Here is a 16,426-nt window from a genome sequence, read left to right on the forward strand (position 1 = left end):
TATATAACATTCTAATTAATACAGCAGGAGTATCACAGCTCAAAAAGAAATGATGGCGAGCACCGAGTACCCTACCTCAAATGCGGAAGGCCCCTGATCCAGAAAGCTTAATTTGGAATCTTCAATTTCAGCAGGCTGCCAAAGCATGGTGGGACTACATGTCTACACTAGGAATCTTTTCCTGGGCTGGGGCAGCCCTGCACCACATCCTCTCGTGATGACTGGCAACAAGCCTCGGCTTCTGGCCACGGAATCGCAAGGGGAAGGGAGGGCTGATACTCTACCATGTACCAGGCTGCTCAGTGGGCTCGGCATGGAAAGGCGCAGGATTTCTAGTCCCAGCTATATTCTTAGTTTGAATTTGTTGTTTTATTCTGGCTTATTGTTATCAAGAGCATGAGAAGATAAGCCCGAAACTGGGCAAAAATAGCTACAAGATACATCACAACTGATAAAAAGGACTGTTACACAAACTGCACAATCAACTGTTAACTAAACGAGAGAGAAAAACTTGATTTTAAAAACCCAATTCTAGACAGTTCACCAAAGACAACACACAGAGGGCAACAAGCACATGAACAATAGTCCCACAGTGAAATTACCAGTGCAAACAACAGCGAGAGGCCACGACACACCTAGTAAGAACGACTGAAACCCAAAGGCGACCAACTTCAAATGCCAGCAGAGTGTGGACCAGCACACGGTACTATTTATTGCTGCTAGGAACACAAAACGGTAGTCACTTCTGAAGACAGCCTCGCAGTTTCTTATAAACCTACACACACTTTTACCGTACTCCTTGACATTTACTCCAATGAACTGAAAACTTACGTCCATAGAACACTTGTGTACAGATATAGATGCTTTGTTCATAAAAATCTCAATTTAAAGCAATCAAACTGTCCTTCAGTATGTGAGTAGGTGAACTGTGGTACCACGCAGTCAATGGGCTCTTACTGTTTAAAAAGAATTGAGCTAAGACAAGACACAGCAAAAACTTCAATGCAAAACTGAAGATAAATAGAAAGTGGAAAGTTCAAATATTACCCTAAATTACCTACTATGTTGATTCAAAAATATTTTACTACAGAAGTTTATTTGCCCTGTTTATATTATTAGTTCACCTTACAAAGTTTTGTGCTATTATCTTTTTCTTTCTTGGGAAAATCTTCTTGGTCTGTCTACTCTACTTGGAAGATGATAATAATGTATTAACTATTTTTATTCTCTTATTATTTCATTACGATTTTTTTAAATTTAAAAATGCCTATCGCCAAGCCAAAGAACCCAACCTGGCAGGGCACGTGGTTCTAACTATTTCACAGTTGACAAATGGCAGAACTAAGGAGACAGTACAACACGGGGAGATGACAAGGGTCCCCGAGAGGAAGGAAGAGAAGTGAGGCAGAGAATTTTAGAGCAGCAAAACCATATGATATAAGGCGGCATACAGCATGACTCAGTTGTTAAAACACACAGAATGCTTCGGGAGAGATCCTAGTCAGAAGCCCACTGGTATAATAAACTGCCTCCTGAACCTCAAAAATAAAGTAAAATAAAACAAAACAAAATAAAATACACAGACTGTACAATGCCAAGTTGCTGTAGGTTCAACCAGTGGAAACAAATGTACCACTGTGGTGCCAGGCACCGAAGAGGAAGGAAACGTACTTATGTGACAATGGTTCGGCTTTGCTGTAAACATAAAATTGCTCTAAAAACTAACATTGACTCAAACAAAAAACGTTCAGGAGCAATTAATAACAAAGACTCTGGGCATATAAATACTCTTATTAGTGAAAGTATTTCATTTTTTTGAAACCTCAAAAACCAAGATAACATTTGAATTGTCCTTCTTTATTTTTCAATATGCAAGATAAAGGCTATGTGTGACTTATCTCCTGTCTATATTAAAATATACAGATAAGAACGTTGTAGGCACTGTAGCACCAGGTAGAAATCAACATCAACAGGTAAAAATTCAATGCAATTTAATTTGCAGACTGAGATACGGGCAATGTCTGCCCACTTTGCCATGAGGACAACTTTGCAAATTTGGATCTCATAACGTGTTTACCTTTGTGTCATAATTTTGAAGGCATCTGGGAGGTAGCAGTCTGTATTCTCCATCTGAAAGGGGTCAGCATCACAGATCTTGTCATCTGTCCGCCCGTAGTTAGCACTCTCAATCATGATGACGTCACTGCCCGGACATCGCAGATCAATAGAGTAACCTTCACAGGATAATTCTCGTCTGACTAACCCAAACGGCAAAGCTGCTCTGCTGAAACCTGAAAGCAAAAGGGAAGAAAACGCAACTTTAACTCATTTACAACAAGTTGTTTTAATGAAGCTATGCTAATACGGCTCATGCGTAAAGTGTCACGTATACACATATTTGTTCTTGCCTATATCAGAAATCTATTACTATTCCTATAGATCTTGACTTGGCCTCAACATTTTTTAAAGATCTTTTGAAGTCATGCTATCAAAACCTTTTCTACATAATCTAGCATAAACACAAACTAAATGGTTCTGTCTAAGCAAAAATGATGAATTTAATCAACTTTATAAATAGTGCCTGGTTTTACTACAAATACTGAATATAAATCCTCATCCAGAACAATTTTTGTTAATGTCATGGAATAAAAGTTCTGCCACACACTGACCCTACTTTGTTATTTAACACACATAGCTGATACACACTGTTACTCTAAATATACTCTTAATGTCCCCCCCATAGAATTCTTATGATAGTGAAGTACTTACGTCACACTTTTTCAAATTCTAAACACCAAAACTGGCATCACTGAAAGGATTTAGCAGACACATATTTAAAGATGGCACGACTACACCCCACTCTATCTCAATCCTGCCCAACAAGTTAGAAGATCTAAGAGAAATAAAATTCATCCAGGCTTTAGGTGTGTGATGCACAACACGGCTATCCAGCATCTGCGACCTGACTTTTAACACCTGCGTGGTTCCCAAGGAAACAATGAGCGTAAAGCCCATGCTGGATGGATTTATATATGGTACATCAGGTTGTGGACAACCACCGTGTGTATATGATGCAAAAGATTCTTGAAAGGAAGAAAAAAGAGTAGAACAGGAAGTTGTAATCCCAAGAGACCCAGGGACTAGGATTGAGGCACAAGACGACAGCAAAAGCCAAATCGCCAAACGCAGCAAAGAGGTCTGTATGATGGATACCTGTGCCAAGCTAGCCATGTGCTGCCGCAAGCCTCCGGCACTGCCTGACTGCTTCAGGTCAGTTCTTCGGCTTGTCACTATCTACTGAACTCCTATGACACAAGGTATGCTTTAGTTTTATTTCTAGTGTTTTAATTACTCTGCACCATATGACTTGTCTTATATATTCTTATATAGGATACAGAAAAGCTGACACTCAGAATTGGGAGGGAAAAAACCAGCCGTACAAGATACAAATTTCCACTTTACACTGGGTTGTATCCAGGTCAAGGTAATTCGAAAGCCACTCTCGGGATTCTTAATACACCACTCCTTTCACTAATTCAGTGAAATACAGTCAGCTGGACAAAAATGCATCTGCTTTCTAATATATGAATGAAATTCCAGATGGGTTATTAGGTCACACAATGGTATGATTTAAAGTATCATTACTCTCCAACTTAGCAAGTCCTCAGTTCCACTGGAAAAGATGGAATTGAAAAAAAAAAAAAAAAAAAGCCGGAGAAATGGCTCAGTGGAATAAGTGCTTCCCTGGCAAGGGCAAGGGCCTGAGTTCAATCCCAAAAAAAAAAAAAAAAAAAAAAAGATGGAATTGGGCTGAAAGAGGAAAGGAAAAAAAAACAAAGTCATTTAAAACACAAGCATAGTAGTCAGGGAATAATGGTGAACGCAAACTTGGTTGAGTTCTACTAAAGAAGTTTATGGTCTGAGTACAGCATTAAACATACGTAGAAAGGTACAGTATTGGTGAAGAGGAAACACAGACACACACAGGCTAAATAGCAAAGAAGCCAAACTAACAACGAAATCTCCCCAAACGGGCTTTATGTTTACATTTACACACCTATGAAATATATAATGTATATTCAAATAGATAATACACACATTCATATATGCATTTGTCATGTACTGTATAAATAATTCAGTTTGTATTAATATTATTAGGGCTGGCCAGACGGCTCAGCCGATTAAAGCATATGCTTAGGTAGAGCCCAGTGGGCAGGGTTCAATCCCTGGCATGCCATGCCAGGGATTAGGGCTGGCCAGACGGCTCAGCCGATTAAAGCATATGCTTAGGTAGAGCCCAGTGGGCAGGGTTCAATCCCTGGCATGCCATGCCAGCCCTGCCCACAGGGCGTGCTGAAACTGAGAACGAGACTGGTGTGGTGGTGCATGCCTGTAATCCAAGATCTTAGGAGGCTGAAAACAGGATAATCACTATGAGTTCGATCTACGTAGTGAGATACTGTAGACTCTGTGCTAAATAAATATAAAAAAAAATTAATTAGTATTTTATTTGCTGTAATGAAAAACACTATACAGCTTCAGAACTTCAACTGTATATGGCAAAAACAATGTGGAAATTCCTACATGTTTCCTCAAAAGTAATTTCAGAGCACAATCTATTGAGAAATGATTTCTAATTGTTCCACAATAAAATAGAATAAATTATATTATTAAAAATGTTCGGACTATTAGAAGAGCCCATTAGAGGACTAGCTTGGAGCCATAATTCACAATTATTGCCATTATATCAAAATCCTAATTATGAACCTGTGTAATTTTTAAACTGAATCTTCTAATTGTTGTGCTTATTATTAATTGGCAGTATTAGACTTACGACTGAATGAATTTTACTCAAGCGCTGGGAATGGGGATCAATCCCCCGCACCACATGCTGCACTGGCCGCGCCCCCAGGCATGCTGAGCTGGCTACCGAGACCAGGCGTGGGCATGGTGGTGCACACCTGTAATTCTAGCCACTGGGGAGGCTGAGACAGGAGGATCACTACGAGGCCCAGCTGCACAGTGAGACCCTGTATCAAATAAATAAACAAATAACTTTTTTTTTTTAAAGTTACACAGCTGAGTGTCTTGCTGTTTTAACAATGCACAGGAGGCTTTTTAAAGCCTAAGTCATGGACATCAAAAACAAAAAAAGGAAAGTGACCGTCAAAATAACTCAGCAGCCCTAACAGAAGTCTACTGGCAAGGGACAGCGTGGCACGTGTGCCTTCACTGCGAAGAACCTAAGATTTCTAACGATGAACACGGCTCACCTCACAGTACAGTGTCTACTGTTCCGCATCTTGTTCCGAACCCTTGCTCTTGTGCTCTGAGCTTCATGTCTTTATTAATAGGCTTTTTTTTTTTTTTTTTTTGGTGGAACCAGGGATTGAACTCAGGCCCTTGCGCTTGCCAGGGAAGCGCTTATTCCACTGAGCCATCTCCCCAGCCCCTAATAAGCTTACTTCTGCAACACGTTACTGTCCACATTCTTTTTCAGTACACATTACACAGCTAGCTGTGACAGTGAGGTCTCAGTCACCACACCAGCACCATTCTAATAAAGGGCGTGTAACCAAACTTACACTAAACAAGCATTATTTGTTTAGCATATTATAAACTGCAATGTGCTTTTCTCCGTAATATCCATTTCCTTTGAGAGTAAAAATTAAAATGGTCATTTTTTAAAAGGACAGAAGTTACTTGTAATAAATAAGTTAGTTATGTGCCATTCTCCAAGAATTAGTGTGTGTGTAAATCTGTGTATTTATAGTGTTTTATTTGTCACTGGGATTCATTGGTGTTTCTCAGAAGATAGCTAGCTAAGCTCTCATCTGTGAATGTTCACTGTTCTAAACTACTGTATTTACAACCAGAAAAAATATGAGAAGAGAAATAAAGTTAAATAATATTATAACAGATAATATTGCACAACTCGTTGCTGGTGAGGAGCTCGATGTTTACACAGATTTCTGGATTAACTATTTCAAAGTCTTAGTGGAAGGGGGGAACAAATGCAGGGCAGTTACAGAAAGGAAAAGCTTCCATGAACTTTTAAGAACAATGCAAGTAGCCGTGCTGTCCTCGGACACCTCACACTACTCTGCAAACCTAAGCGAATGGTTAGCCCCCCCATCCCACCACTCAGGGGCCCAGCCAGAAGAATCTCAAGTTGGAGGCCAGACCGGGCATCTCAGCAAGATCCCTTCTCAAAATAAAATTTAAAGGGGTACAAGGGAAAAACTGGGGTGTAGCCCAATGGCAATGCGCCTGCATAGCAAGGGTTCAATCTCTAGCACCACATTTTAAAAACAAACAAACAAACAAAAAGGTTTGGAAACGTGATTCAGTCTTTACAAAGTAAAACAGTGAGACATACACCTTACTCCTAAAAGTATGTATTTACTACTTCATTGGTATCGTACTAATAACCTGCCATGCTGAGTCATGGAAAAAAGCTGTAACACATAAAGTCATTTTTAAAACTTTCTTCCTTATCTAACACGAGCTACTTTAGAGTACATATTATTCAAAACTCACTGTTAAGTCTGCATTGTTGATCACCAATCCTGACTGTGTCAGTCACCAGCTAAAGCTTTTAAGGGTGACACATGTGCAGGCCGTATTCCAACCTATTGACTCTGAATCCGCTCTTGGATGAAGCCGGGCTGGTGAGGAAAACCTTACGCACTTGCACTGCGCTGAGCCGAGAACTTAAGGCGAGCCAAGAATTTCTCTGAGGTCTTTTAAAATCAGTTTTCATTTCTCTATTGAGATTACATATTTGTTAAGTCACTGTCATCATATTTCCTCTTAATTCTCTAATATAGTTTTACTTTAATCTATCAACATTTTTGTAATAGCTGCTTTTAAATGTTTGTCTGCTAGGTCTATCATCTGGACCCACAGCAGAAGTAATTTTATTGAGTACTTTTTCCTCCAGAGAATGGACCATCTTTCCTGTTTGCCTATCTCATAAAATGTCTGTAGTTGCTGGAAAGTGCATTTTTTAAAATAACATACTCTTAGCAGCTCTGGATTCAGATTTCTTCCCCCAGAGAATTCTAGACATTGGTACTATGATAAATAGTGTCTTAGTGAATCTACAGAAAATCTGTATTTTCCAAGGGGTGTAGTTACCTACGGGCCCGCTCATGGTTTTGTTTCATTTCTTAAAACAAAGAAGATAACCTAGGCACCTAGAGGTCATCACCGTCCGTGTAACTCTGTGGTCAGCCAAGGAGCCGGCACCCACTGCACCCAGCACCCACTGCACCCAGCACCCACTGCACCCAGCACCCACTGCACCCAAACCTTGAGCTCAAAGTCAGGACTCCGCTCTATTGATCTAGGTGTGTGTCAGTGAGAATATGCAACATCTGCCCACTTTTCAATCCACCTGTTACTTCCTGCTGACTCCCCTCACGTCTCTGTACACGTGCGGCTTCAAGGATACAGAGAATCCATGGCTCCTTCGCTTCCTTCCACGTTTCACCTGGTGAGTTTCAGGCTGAGCCCCTCAACCCTGGTCTTCCCAAAGGCACCGTAACTAAAGGCTGCCAGCTGGCCACACTATTGGGCATGGACGGGATTTGCCTTCAACTCTATAAACAGGCTTCGAATATCCACTGCTCCCACACTACAGAAGTCCTAGCAGATTTTCATAAGCACAAGCTCTCCGTTGGTTGTTTTGCTTTGTTTAATTTCCACAGCGCCAAATGGCTGTCTCTGACAACACTGTTCAATTTTATACTTGTTTTAGCTGTGTCATTTTCTTTATTCCACTATTGTCTAAGTCCCTCTAAGGAATTTACGAAAATTTCACAACTAAACATCACCAAACCACCAAACACATAGGTCCTATTAGCCTCACCATTCTACAGAGGCGGTGAGATCATGCATTGTCCATGGCAATGTACTGCAGGATAAAATTAGGATTTGCCCTGTGGGTTCACACTCTGGAATGCTATTTCAATGCCTCTCCAAACAAGGATGACAGTGACAGTACCTTTGGGGATCCCAGTCATAGAGGACACAGGTAGGGCAGCCTGGGTGCTGCCACACTTGGAAGAGGAAACACAGGAAACACAGGAAAGGACCTGGCCATAAAGTAACCCATGGAATGGCTCGGTCAGTGTGATCACAATAAAGTAGTCTTTAAAGTGAAGCCTTTTGCTGCACTTCCTATGATACTTATTCTAAGCCATATTTTCATCTCAGAAAAAAAAAATAAAGCACCCCCACAAACCAAGTGGAACCCAAACCATCTTGTGACCCTAACAATTGAAGAGAGAAGTGGTAGGTGGCTCTGTGAGCGACAAATCAATACTAAGCTTTGTGCCGCACAAGTGTGAATACTGCCAAATCACGGTGCTTAGAGGAAAATGAGCTGTTCTGCTCCATTTCTCCACCGGGAACAAACGATTCTGAGAAGACCCCCCCCCCCCATAAAGCATCAAGCAGTAACTCTGTGCCTCGGGCTACTGACTGGAATAAGCGCCTCCTGGCAACAGGTGCAGCGAGCCGCTGCTTCAGGACTCGGCTCCTGCTACACAGATGCACAGCTCCGGGGCCGGACCCTGGAGTGCAGGAGCTGGGATTCCATCCCTGGAGCTCACGTCTCCGTAAGCATTTTTGCAAGACAATACGGTGCTCTGGCAGCAAGCACCACACTTCATTAGGACAGATTTCAAACACTTGATGAGGAACATTTTGTTTTCTGTATCATTTCTACTGTTTCGTTCTGCATTTCGACAAAAATCACATATTCCTATAAAATATTCTTATGGAGCTGTAAAATAAAAAGTTCAACTTTTCTCATACTGTTTTTCTTAATTGCTCTGAGCTAAACTCGGTCAAGAAGGCTGCCCATGCCGCCTGCAGGCTCCAGTAGGCTCGATGCCTTTGATTACGAGAGACCTCTGCGGGCCTGAGGCTGTGACTTCAAGCTCCACTGAAACATTAACTTGGGCCACAGTCTTACTAGTGCAGGCATGTGAAATTTCACAATTCTTCCTATTAATACGTGCTAATGAAATTTCTTCCTACAACAGAAGTGTTAAAAGTACATCTCGGAGATGCATTAAGTCACTAATAATTGACTTGCTTCATTTATCTCTGCATATTTAGAGTCAGCTAAACACAATTTAAAAAAAAAAAATCAAAGATGTAAAATACATCTTTATGCTAAAAGGCAATCTGTTAAAAACAATCGCTTATTTAATGAAGGTCACACTTCTGGTTCAGTTATGGTCCACTTCAAAACTATTTTTTTCAACCAAACTCTACAATATCAAAATTTTGTGCTCACTAACATAGCTATTTTGTTGTGTCTACATGAGGTGGAGCCTAACCTATGACATGTGGAGAATAAAAACTGTTCCCTTTATGACCTTGTTTTCATGCTAAGAATAAAGAGAATAAAGGAAAACAATTTTTAATTTCCAGCATAAGCACACTAATCTAAGATATGTACCAGGGCTGGGAAGATAGCTCAGTGGTCTAAAGTGCCTGCTTAAGCAAGCTTAGGCAGGCAGGTGCACAGGGCCACCATTGGATCCCTGGCACCACATGCTGCACCAGCCCCGCCCTCAGGGCATGCTGAGCGGGTCCCCCCTCCATAAATAAAGTACCAATTTTTATTTATTTATTTATTTTTTGTATTTTAGGGAAGGGTCTACAGGGTGTTCAGGGTCTCACTACTAGATCGGACTCTCAGTGATCCACCAGTTTATAGCCTCCCAAGAGCTGGGATTACAGGCGTGCACCACCACGCCCAGTCTCAATTGCCATCTCAGTGTGCCCTGGAGCTGGGGCTGGCACAGCAGGCACAGGGATCAAACTCCCTGGCCCCTGTGCCTGCCTGCGGGCACTTTAATCTGATAAGCCATTTGGCGGCCCCCAATTTTTAATGAAAAGGAAGAACTCAGGTATTTGCAGGCAAACAGATGCACCCTGAGACCATGTTGCATAAAATAAATCAGACCCCAAAATTTAAAAATACATGGTTTCTCTTCTATGAAAAACCCAAAATATAAATAAACAGCAAAATAAAACATAGATGATAGAAAACAGATCTTTTGCAAAAGGGTAAGAAAACGAAGAGAGAGAATGGGGAGTGCAAGGGGAAGAGTATGCAGGTGCTAACTCCACACAGGGAATCTCATTACTTTCTGCCGACAAATTCTACCAATAGTTTAAAACTGGAAGAAAAAAGAAAAGAAAAGAAAAGAAAAGAAAAGAAAAGAAAAGAAAGAAACATCAAACAAATCCTCATGGAAATACGAGATTCTTGCAAAAGACTGTATTCAAACATGTAAGATTATGTAACTCAAAAATAACCAACTCAGCACAAGTGAGCACTACACCTTAGCTTCTAGTGTCATGCTGGTTTAGAAGTTGTGGCTTATTTTAAATAACTAAACTCGAGCTGGCTGGGGGTAGTAGATGTAACCCCCATGCTCTGGGAGGAGAGGCAGGGGGATCTCGAATTCAAACACAATGTGAGCAACTTAGGAAGGCCCTGCCTCAGAAACAAACGCATGAGGTTGGGTCAGGCCTGGGGGTGCAGCTCAGGGTCAATGTCCCAAGTTCAATGCACTACAAACCAACAATAAATCTAAGTTCGAAATTTTACACTATAAAGCATCTCAAAATGTTTTCTCTAAGGTTTTCAGTTTATTCAAAATTTTATGATGTCATATTAAGTGACTTCAACTGAAATCACGATGTGCTATGTTTCACATGGGAAATACATTAAAATAAAATCCAGTTCTATAAAATACAAGGAAAACTGAACTTCAGTATTTGTTTAGAATCACCAAACTCTGAACATGACAATCAGGCACGCTAAGGCAACAAGGTAATCCAGAATGCCATCAGCTGCTAGCTTCAACTATTATCATTTCTAAAGATACTCTTCACAGTTTAAGGAGAAAGTATGCATTAGAAATCCTTCAAAACATTCAGGATTCAATTCCTTTTTCAAAAGAAAGTGCTATCTCCCACTTAAAAACTTCTAAATTATCTACCACTGAGTAATAATTCATAACTGCCATTAAAACACAGCAATTTAAGTTATAAAATACTATCAGTGTAATACTGAACTTTAAAGGAAAAATCCCTGGCAAGCATGTCTATTAAAAATAATATATTCCACAAAAAGACATGCTTAATAGTCTCAGCTGAAACTTCTCCGAAGTTTACAGATGCAGAATACTTTAATTCCAGGTGCTTCTCTAAAAATTTAATGACTTTCCGATTAAGCCTCACTATTACCCAGCTTCTTGGTGCCTGTGTTTAAACTTTTTTGTTCACCAAGGAAGGCCTACTACTATCTTTCTCTTAGGCAACAACTAGCTTCATGATCCAGCTAAAGACGCTGCTACCCATGGAAAGGAAAATCTGGCCTTGGGGTTGCAGCATTTGTTTCTTCCAGTGCTTACTGAGCACCTACTATGTGTCCAGCACTGTGCTAGACACTAGGGTATGAACAAAAGATAAAAGGATCCCTGTGTTTGGCTAATGTTCGCCAGTGGTGGTCAAACTTAGTGAAGGGCCAGTTGACCATTGTCTTCCTAGATGCCACCAAATGAACACGCTAAGTGAAGGGATGTATGGATGAAATGAATTAAGAAGCAACCATGGCCCCTCTAGCAGAGCAGGTGACACACTAGGGGTATGTCCTTCCTCCTCACTGGACCCAAGTTCTGCTGCAGAAAGTGACGGAGCCCTCCTCACTCTTGTATCCCGGCTCCGCAGCACAGTTCTGGAACACAGCAGGCACTGAATTTGCCCTTTGTGTTACACCTCCTTTTGTACTGAAGGATTACCTAACACACGAATAGAAAAGCTGTTTTTAGGGAGAAAGAAAACCAAGAACACTAGTTTTCTGGTGTTTTTCCTTCTCCTTACTAGAGTCTCTGGCATGCAAATATCAGCTACATGCATGCGTTATCAGAAGATGTCTTTCACAAAACCCAGGCGTCAAGCAATAACGAACAAAACATGATGACAATGAGACGGTCCCTATAGCATCTGATTCTGTGGGATTCTATGCTGACAATGGACCCTTGATTGAGCACCTGCTAGAGCCCAGAATCATCCCGAATAGTGGCCATTAACTGTGGAAAAAGCAAAACAAATACCACCAGTACCTTTATACCCTCGCTTTATTAGCCTGGGGAGGCAGGAAATAATATATAACTTATTAAAACCAGTCCATCACTTAAAAGTTACTATCAGAAATGCCATTTCTCATATCACTCATGTTAAACTAACCAAAGTCAAGTTTTTAAATAGTTCTGTATAATTTATTCACTACCAACAAAGGAACTAGATATTAATTACAGACTGACAAGTCAGTGTGCTGTTCCACTTCTACATGGATTATTCAATACAACCTACAACCTTCCATTTCATCTTTTCTTTCACTCTTTTTACTATCAAAATTCCCAGGAACTCCTCAACCGGCCTCTGAGTATTATTTGTTCCTAAAAGCAATGAAAAAGAGAAGCAAAACGCATAAACGGAAGCTGTTTCCTGACTCACCCCAAATAATACTGGCTAAAGAGGATTCTCTTCCTTTCCTGTCTCCTATTAGCGTCTGATGAGTAAAACTAATTAGGGGTGGAGACTTGAAAGTATTTCCCAGGCTGGTCTCTTAGATCAAAGACAGTCAGAATTCAGATCCGAAGTCTTTTTTATTACTATGCTATATTTATATATCAACAATAGTTTTTAAAAGCAGCCAAACAAGTTTTAACCACAACACTAACGAAATTTCATTTTTTAAGAACAGCATTTAAACTAAACAGCAAGCAGGGCAACAACGTACATGAACATCAGATTTCCACACCAACGGACTTTTATAGGCAACAATAAACTCTAATAAAAGTGGAAAGGAGTAACCTGTGCAACAACCAGCTCCCTCCTGAGAAGTACCTAAAAGGGGGCCAATTAATACCAACTCTAGAATTTATTTGCATTAACGACATTGAAACTGCGCTGAGAAACCACCCACGCCCTTCTCTCAGGGAAGCCCAAGGACTCACGCTGGACCCCTGCGGCCTCAGAGGCTTCCAGGAGAAGGGCCTCCGACCCCCGCCCGGCCTCTACCGTGCTTCCTTCGGACTTGGAGGAAGAACCTGGCAATGTCAGAGACAAATCTCAACTCTCGATTTTTCATAAACCGTATCCCTTATTTGTGTTCCCACATTTGTTTACATCATTTAAAAAATGTTAGCTTTTTTTGTGTGTGTGGGAAAAGAGAGCACTTTCATGCCTTTTTTCTTACATACTCTAAAGAGGCATGATAAGGTTTAAAAGGTTTACGATAAAATCCCCATGGCCTACCTCAAAATGCAAAGGACACAAACTCCAAACAACAAAAACGCCAAGTAGAACAGAGTGCTACTGCCCACTCATTCACTCCTGAATTTTCTGTCTCCAGATTGTGCTTTAAATTATTCCGGAACAGGCCATACAAACCGGCCATATTCACGCTGCAGGCAACGCTGCCATTTCCAGAGCTATAGAAAGTCCACCGGCCAGCAGACAATTCCCCCAAAGGCAAGCTGAAATCAAGGCCAAAATGCCAGGTCAATAATAAAACCATCAACTCAGTGACAACGTAGCGACTTTGAATTCAAGCTCAGTGCAGGTGTTATCGCGGTGTTCTGCCACTGCGGTTTGTTCAATTTCTCATGATACAATGATGTAACGAGATGACGATAATTTCTCCAGTCTGTGTCACCGTAACCTCCAGGGATGGAGATAAATGTCTCCTGAAGAGATAAATCATACAGCTCTCCTGCAGAGGTCCAACTATGTCCTTTCTTGTATTTCACTGCCACTACGAATGCCAAGGAGGTGGCACCGCTGGCCCCCTAGAGGGCCAGGCCCACTTTGGTCCCCGTCATTCACTCCCGACAGCTCCCAGCAGTGCAGAGGCCAGAGAGCAGGCGCTACCACTGGGCGCAGCGAGTCTACCGGGCTACCACCGGCAGGTGCACCCAGAAACTGGACGTGGCTCCTATCTGAGCCGGCGCCTCGGTGGCTCACCGCACTGCTTGCACACTCTTCCCAGACGCTTCAAATGTTTATTTTCTTTCACAGCCTCAATACTTTTAATTTCATTCTTATGAAGCTGAATGTTACTAGACTAAGATGTTGCCTTTCTATCTTAAAAAGAACATTCTTGAAGAAAGGTAACAGTCACAAAAACAAACGCTGAGGAGAACTGGAGTTAGAGTAACAGCAGTCCTCCTTTTGGAAACTACACCTCCCTGATGACTTAGAACATAGGAGCAGGGACCAACTGCATTCCTAACAGTGTTACCCTGTCTATTTGCAGAGAAAATAACGAGCAGTAAAGGAACTTGGCCACAGGGAACAAAATTCAACACTGAATTCGGCCATTTATTTATTTATTTATTATTAATTAATTTATTATTTTGGTGGAACCGGGGATTGAACTCAGGCCCCTACGCTTGCCAGGGAAACGCTTATTCCACTGAGCCATCTCCCCGGCCCTTCGGCCATTTATTGAATTGGCAAAATGTAAGTAAGTTTCTTTACTTTGCTCATACAATTATTCTGTATTAATACTAAGATAAACTGATTAGGCAAGTGTTCTGTAATTGCTATACAAATCTAGTCCAATCTAGTCTGAGACAGGCACCAACCCACAACATTCTTTAAAAGCTTTGACTACTCTTCTATCCATGGTCCACAGGAAAGAATGATTTCATGATTTTTAATTTAAAAAAATCAAAAGAATACTTAAAAATGAAAAAAATGGGAAATTCAAATGCCAATGTTCTGAAATAAATTTTAGTTTTATCAATATAATTTTTGTATATTCATTTCTCTCATAAGGAGATCTACATGGTACCCTCAGTTATGCCTCTTGGCATATGAAGCCTAAAATACTTATTCTCTGGTTGTTTGGAGAAAATATGTGCTTACTTCTTTTCAAAATGGTTTAGGAAAAATAAGCGTCTGGACTTTAGTTTCATCTTCTCAGTGGATGGAATTAGTAGAAACAGACTGAAGACAGTGCGAAATGATTCTTTTATTTATCACAGTGCAAATTAAATAAGGGAAGACAGGGCCCTTAGAATTAGTTCTCTACTGATAAAAATCTTGAAAGGTCATTTGATACGGGGTGGGTGGGAAGATGATTAGGCAGATAATTGTACTTTTAAACTGCTCCCTTCAAACGTTCGTTCCTTCTAACATATTAGCTTAATAATATGTACAGATGGCATTTAATTGTTTAATTGTACATTGGGCAACTTCTTACAAAAACAAAAGCAAAAACAAAAAAAAAACCTGGAAAGGAATTGTCTCATTTGTCTTAGAATTCTTGCTCTATCCCATAATGAATTCGGTATTACTAGGTAAGTCGTTTCAGATAACTGTTCCTGTGTTTTCACTGAAAATTAGGCATGATGGTGAATTAACTCAGTGCTGGTATGAAGACACGTGTGAGCACTATCCAAGTAGAAACTGAAATTCATCAAAAATTAAGATACAGAAACTCTGAAACTTTAACACTGGAACACACACACACACACACACACACACACACACACACACAGCGTGCTTATGAGGCTCCCTAACGTACTAAAGTCTACTCACAGAAGACCTCCAAATAGATATGGGTAAATAAGAAATACCATACAACACTAACAAGAAAATACAGCATGGGCACACCCGATCTTGAAACAGTAATGATTTCTGTCCATGAAGTTAAAAACTACCACCACCAAAAAAATAAAAGTCTACTGACCTGTGTCCAGCCCAAGTATTCCACTTCGAAACGCATGAGAACAGACTGAACACTGAATAGCGTCCCGAGACAAACGCTGCCCACACAGACAGCACAAGGCTACACAGTTCACGTCAGAAGTGCATGCGGAGCAAGAGCACTGGTTTTTTAGTGGGAGAAAGAGTGAGGCTGAGCAGGCAGCGCCACAGTAGAGCCCTGGCTAGCAGGCAAAAATAAGGCTCTCAATACAATCTCCAGCCCTGCAAGTGGAATGCGGAGCAGGAAGGAACGAAAAACCAGATCAACACGAATAGCAAATAAACACAAACACCCAGTGTGACTGGGAAGACCAGAAGAGTGCAAATGTTTAAATCTGCTCACATTTTGTCTTATCAGTTTACCAAAGATTTGAGTGCTTTAAAACAAGAACTCGCAAATATTTCTGAGATAATGGTACAATAGTTCGGAAAAGAGGCTTACCAAATCCCTTTTCTAAGAATATATGCTAAAAGCAGTCCAAAGCTTTGAGAACAATTTGGACCAAAGGTATTAATAGAAAGTTTGAAGGAAACGAAAATCTCCAAATAGGGAAGTGCTTTGAAAGTACAATGAGTAACTGGACGATGACCCATGCCTAAAAATACTCCGCCTCCT

The 16,426-nt window shown here is 40.8% G+C and overlaps 1 protein-coding gene across 11 annotated transcripts in view; it reads right to left on the reverse strand.

The window, feature by feature from the left end:
• The window catches only part of Adgrl2 (adhesion G protein-coupled receptor L2), a 228,560-nt gene that overhangs the window by 80,368 nt on the left and 131,766 nt on the right, over positions 1–16,426 (reverse strand). For all 11 annotated transcript variants that reach the window (XM_023699064.1, XM_023699056.1, XM_004639303.3 and 8 more), the window contains exon 3: positions 2,078–2,291. In XM_023699064.1, coding sequence (XP_023554832.1) covers positions 2,078–2,291 — 214 coding nt within the window. The remainder of the gene's footprint in view (positions 1–2,077; positions 2,292–16,426) is intronic.

Source organism: Octodon degus, unplaced genomic scaffold, assembly GCF_000260255.1.
Source record: "Octodon degus isolate 3935 unplaced genomic scaffold, OctDeg1.0 scaffold00109, whole genome shotgun sequence".
NCBI lineage: Eukaryota > Metazoa > Chordata > Mammalia > Rodentia > Octodontidae > Octodon > Octodon degus.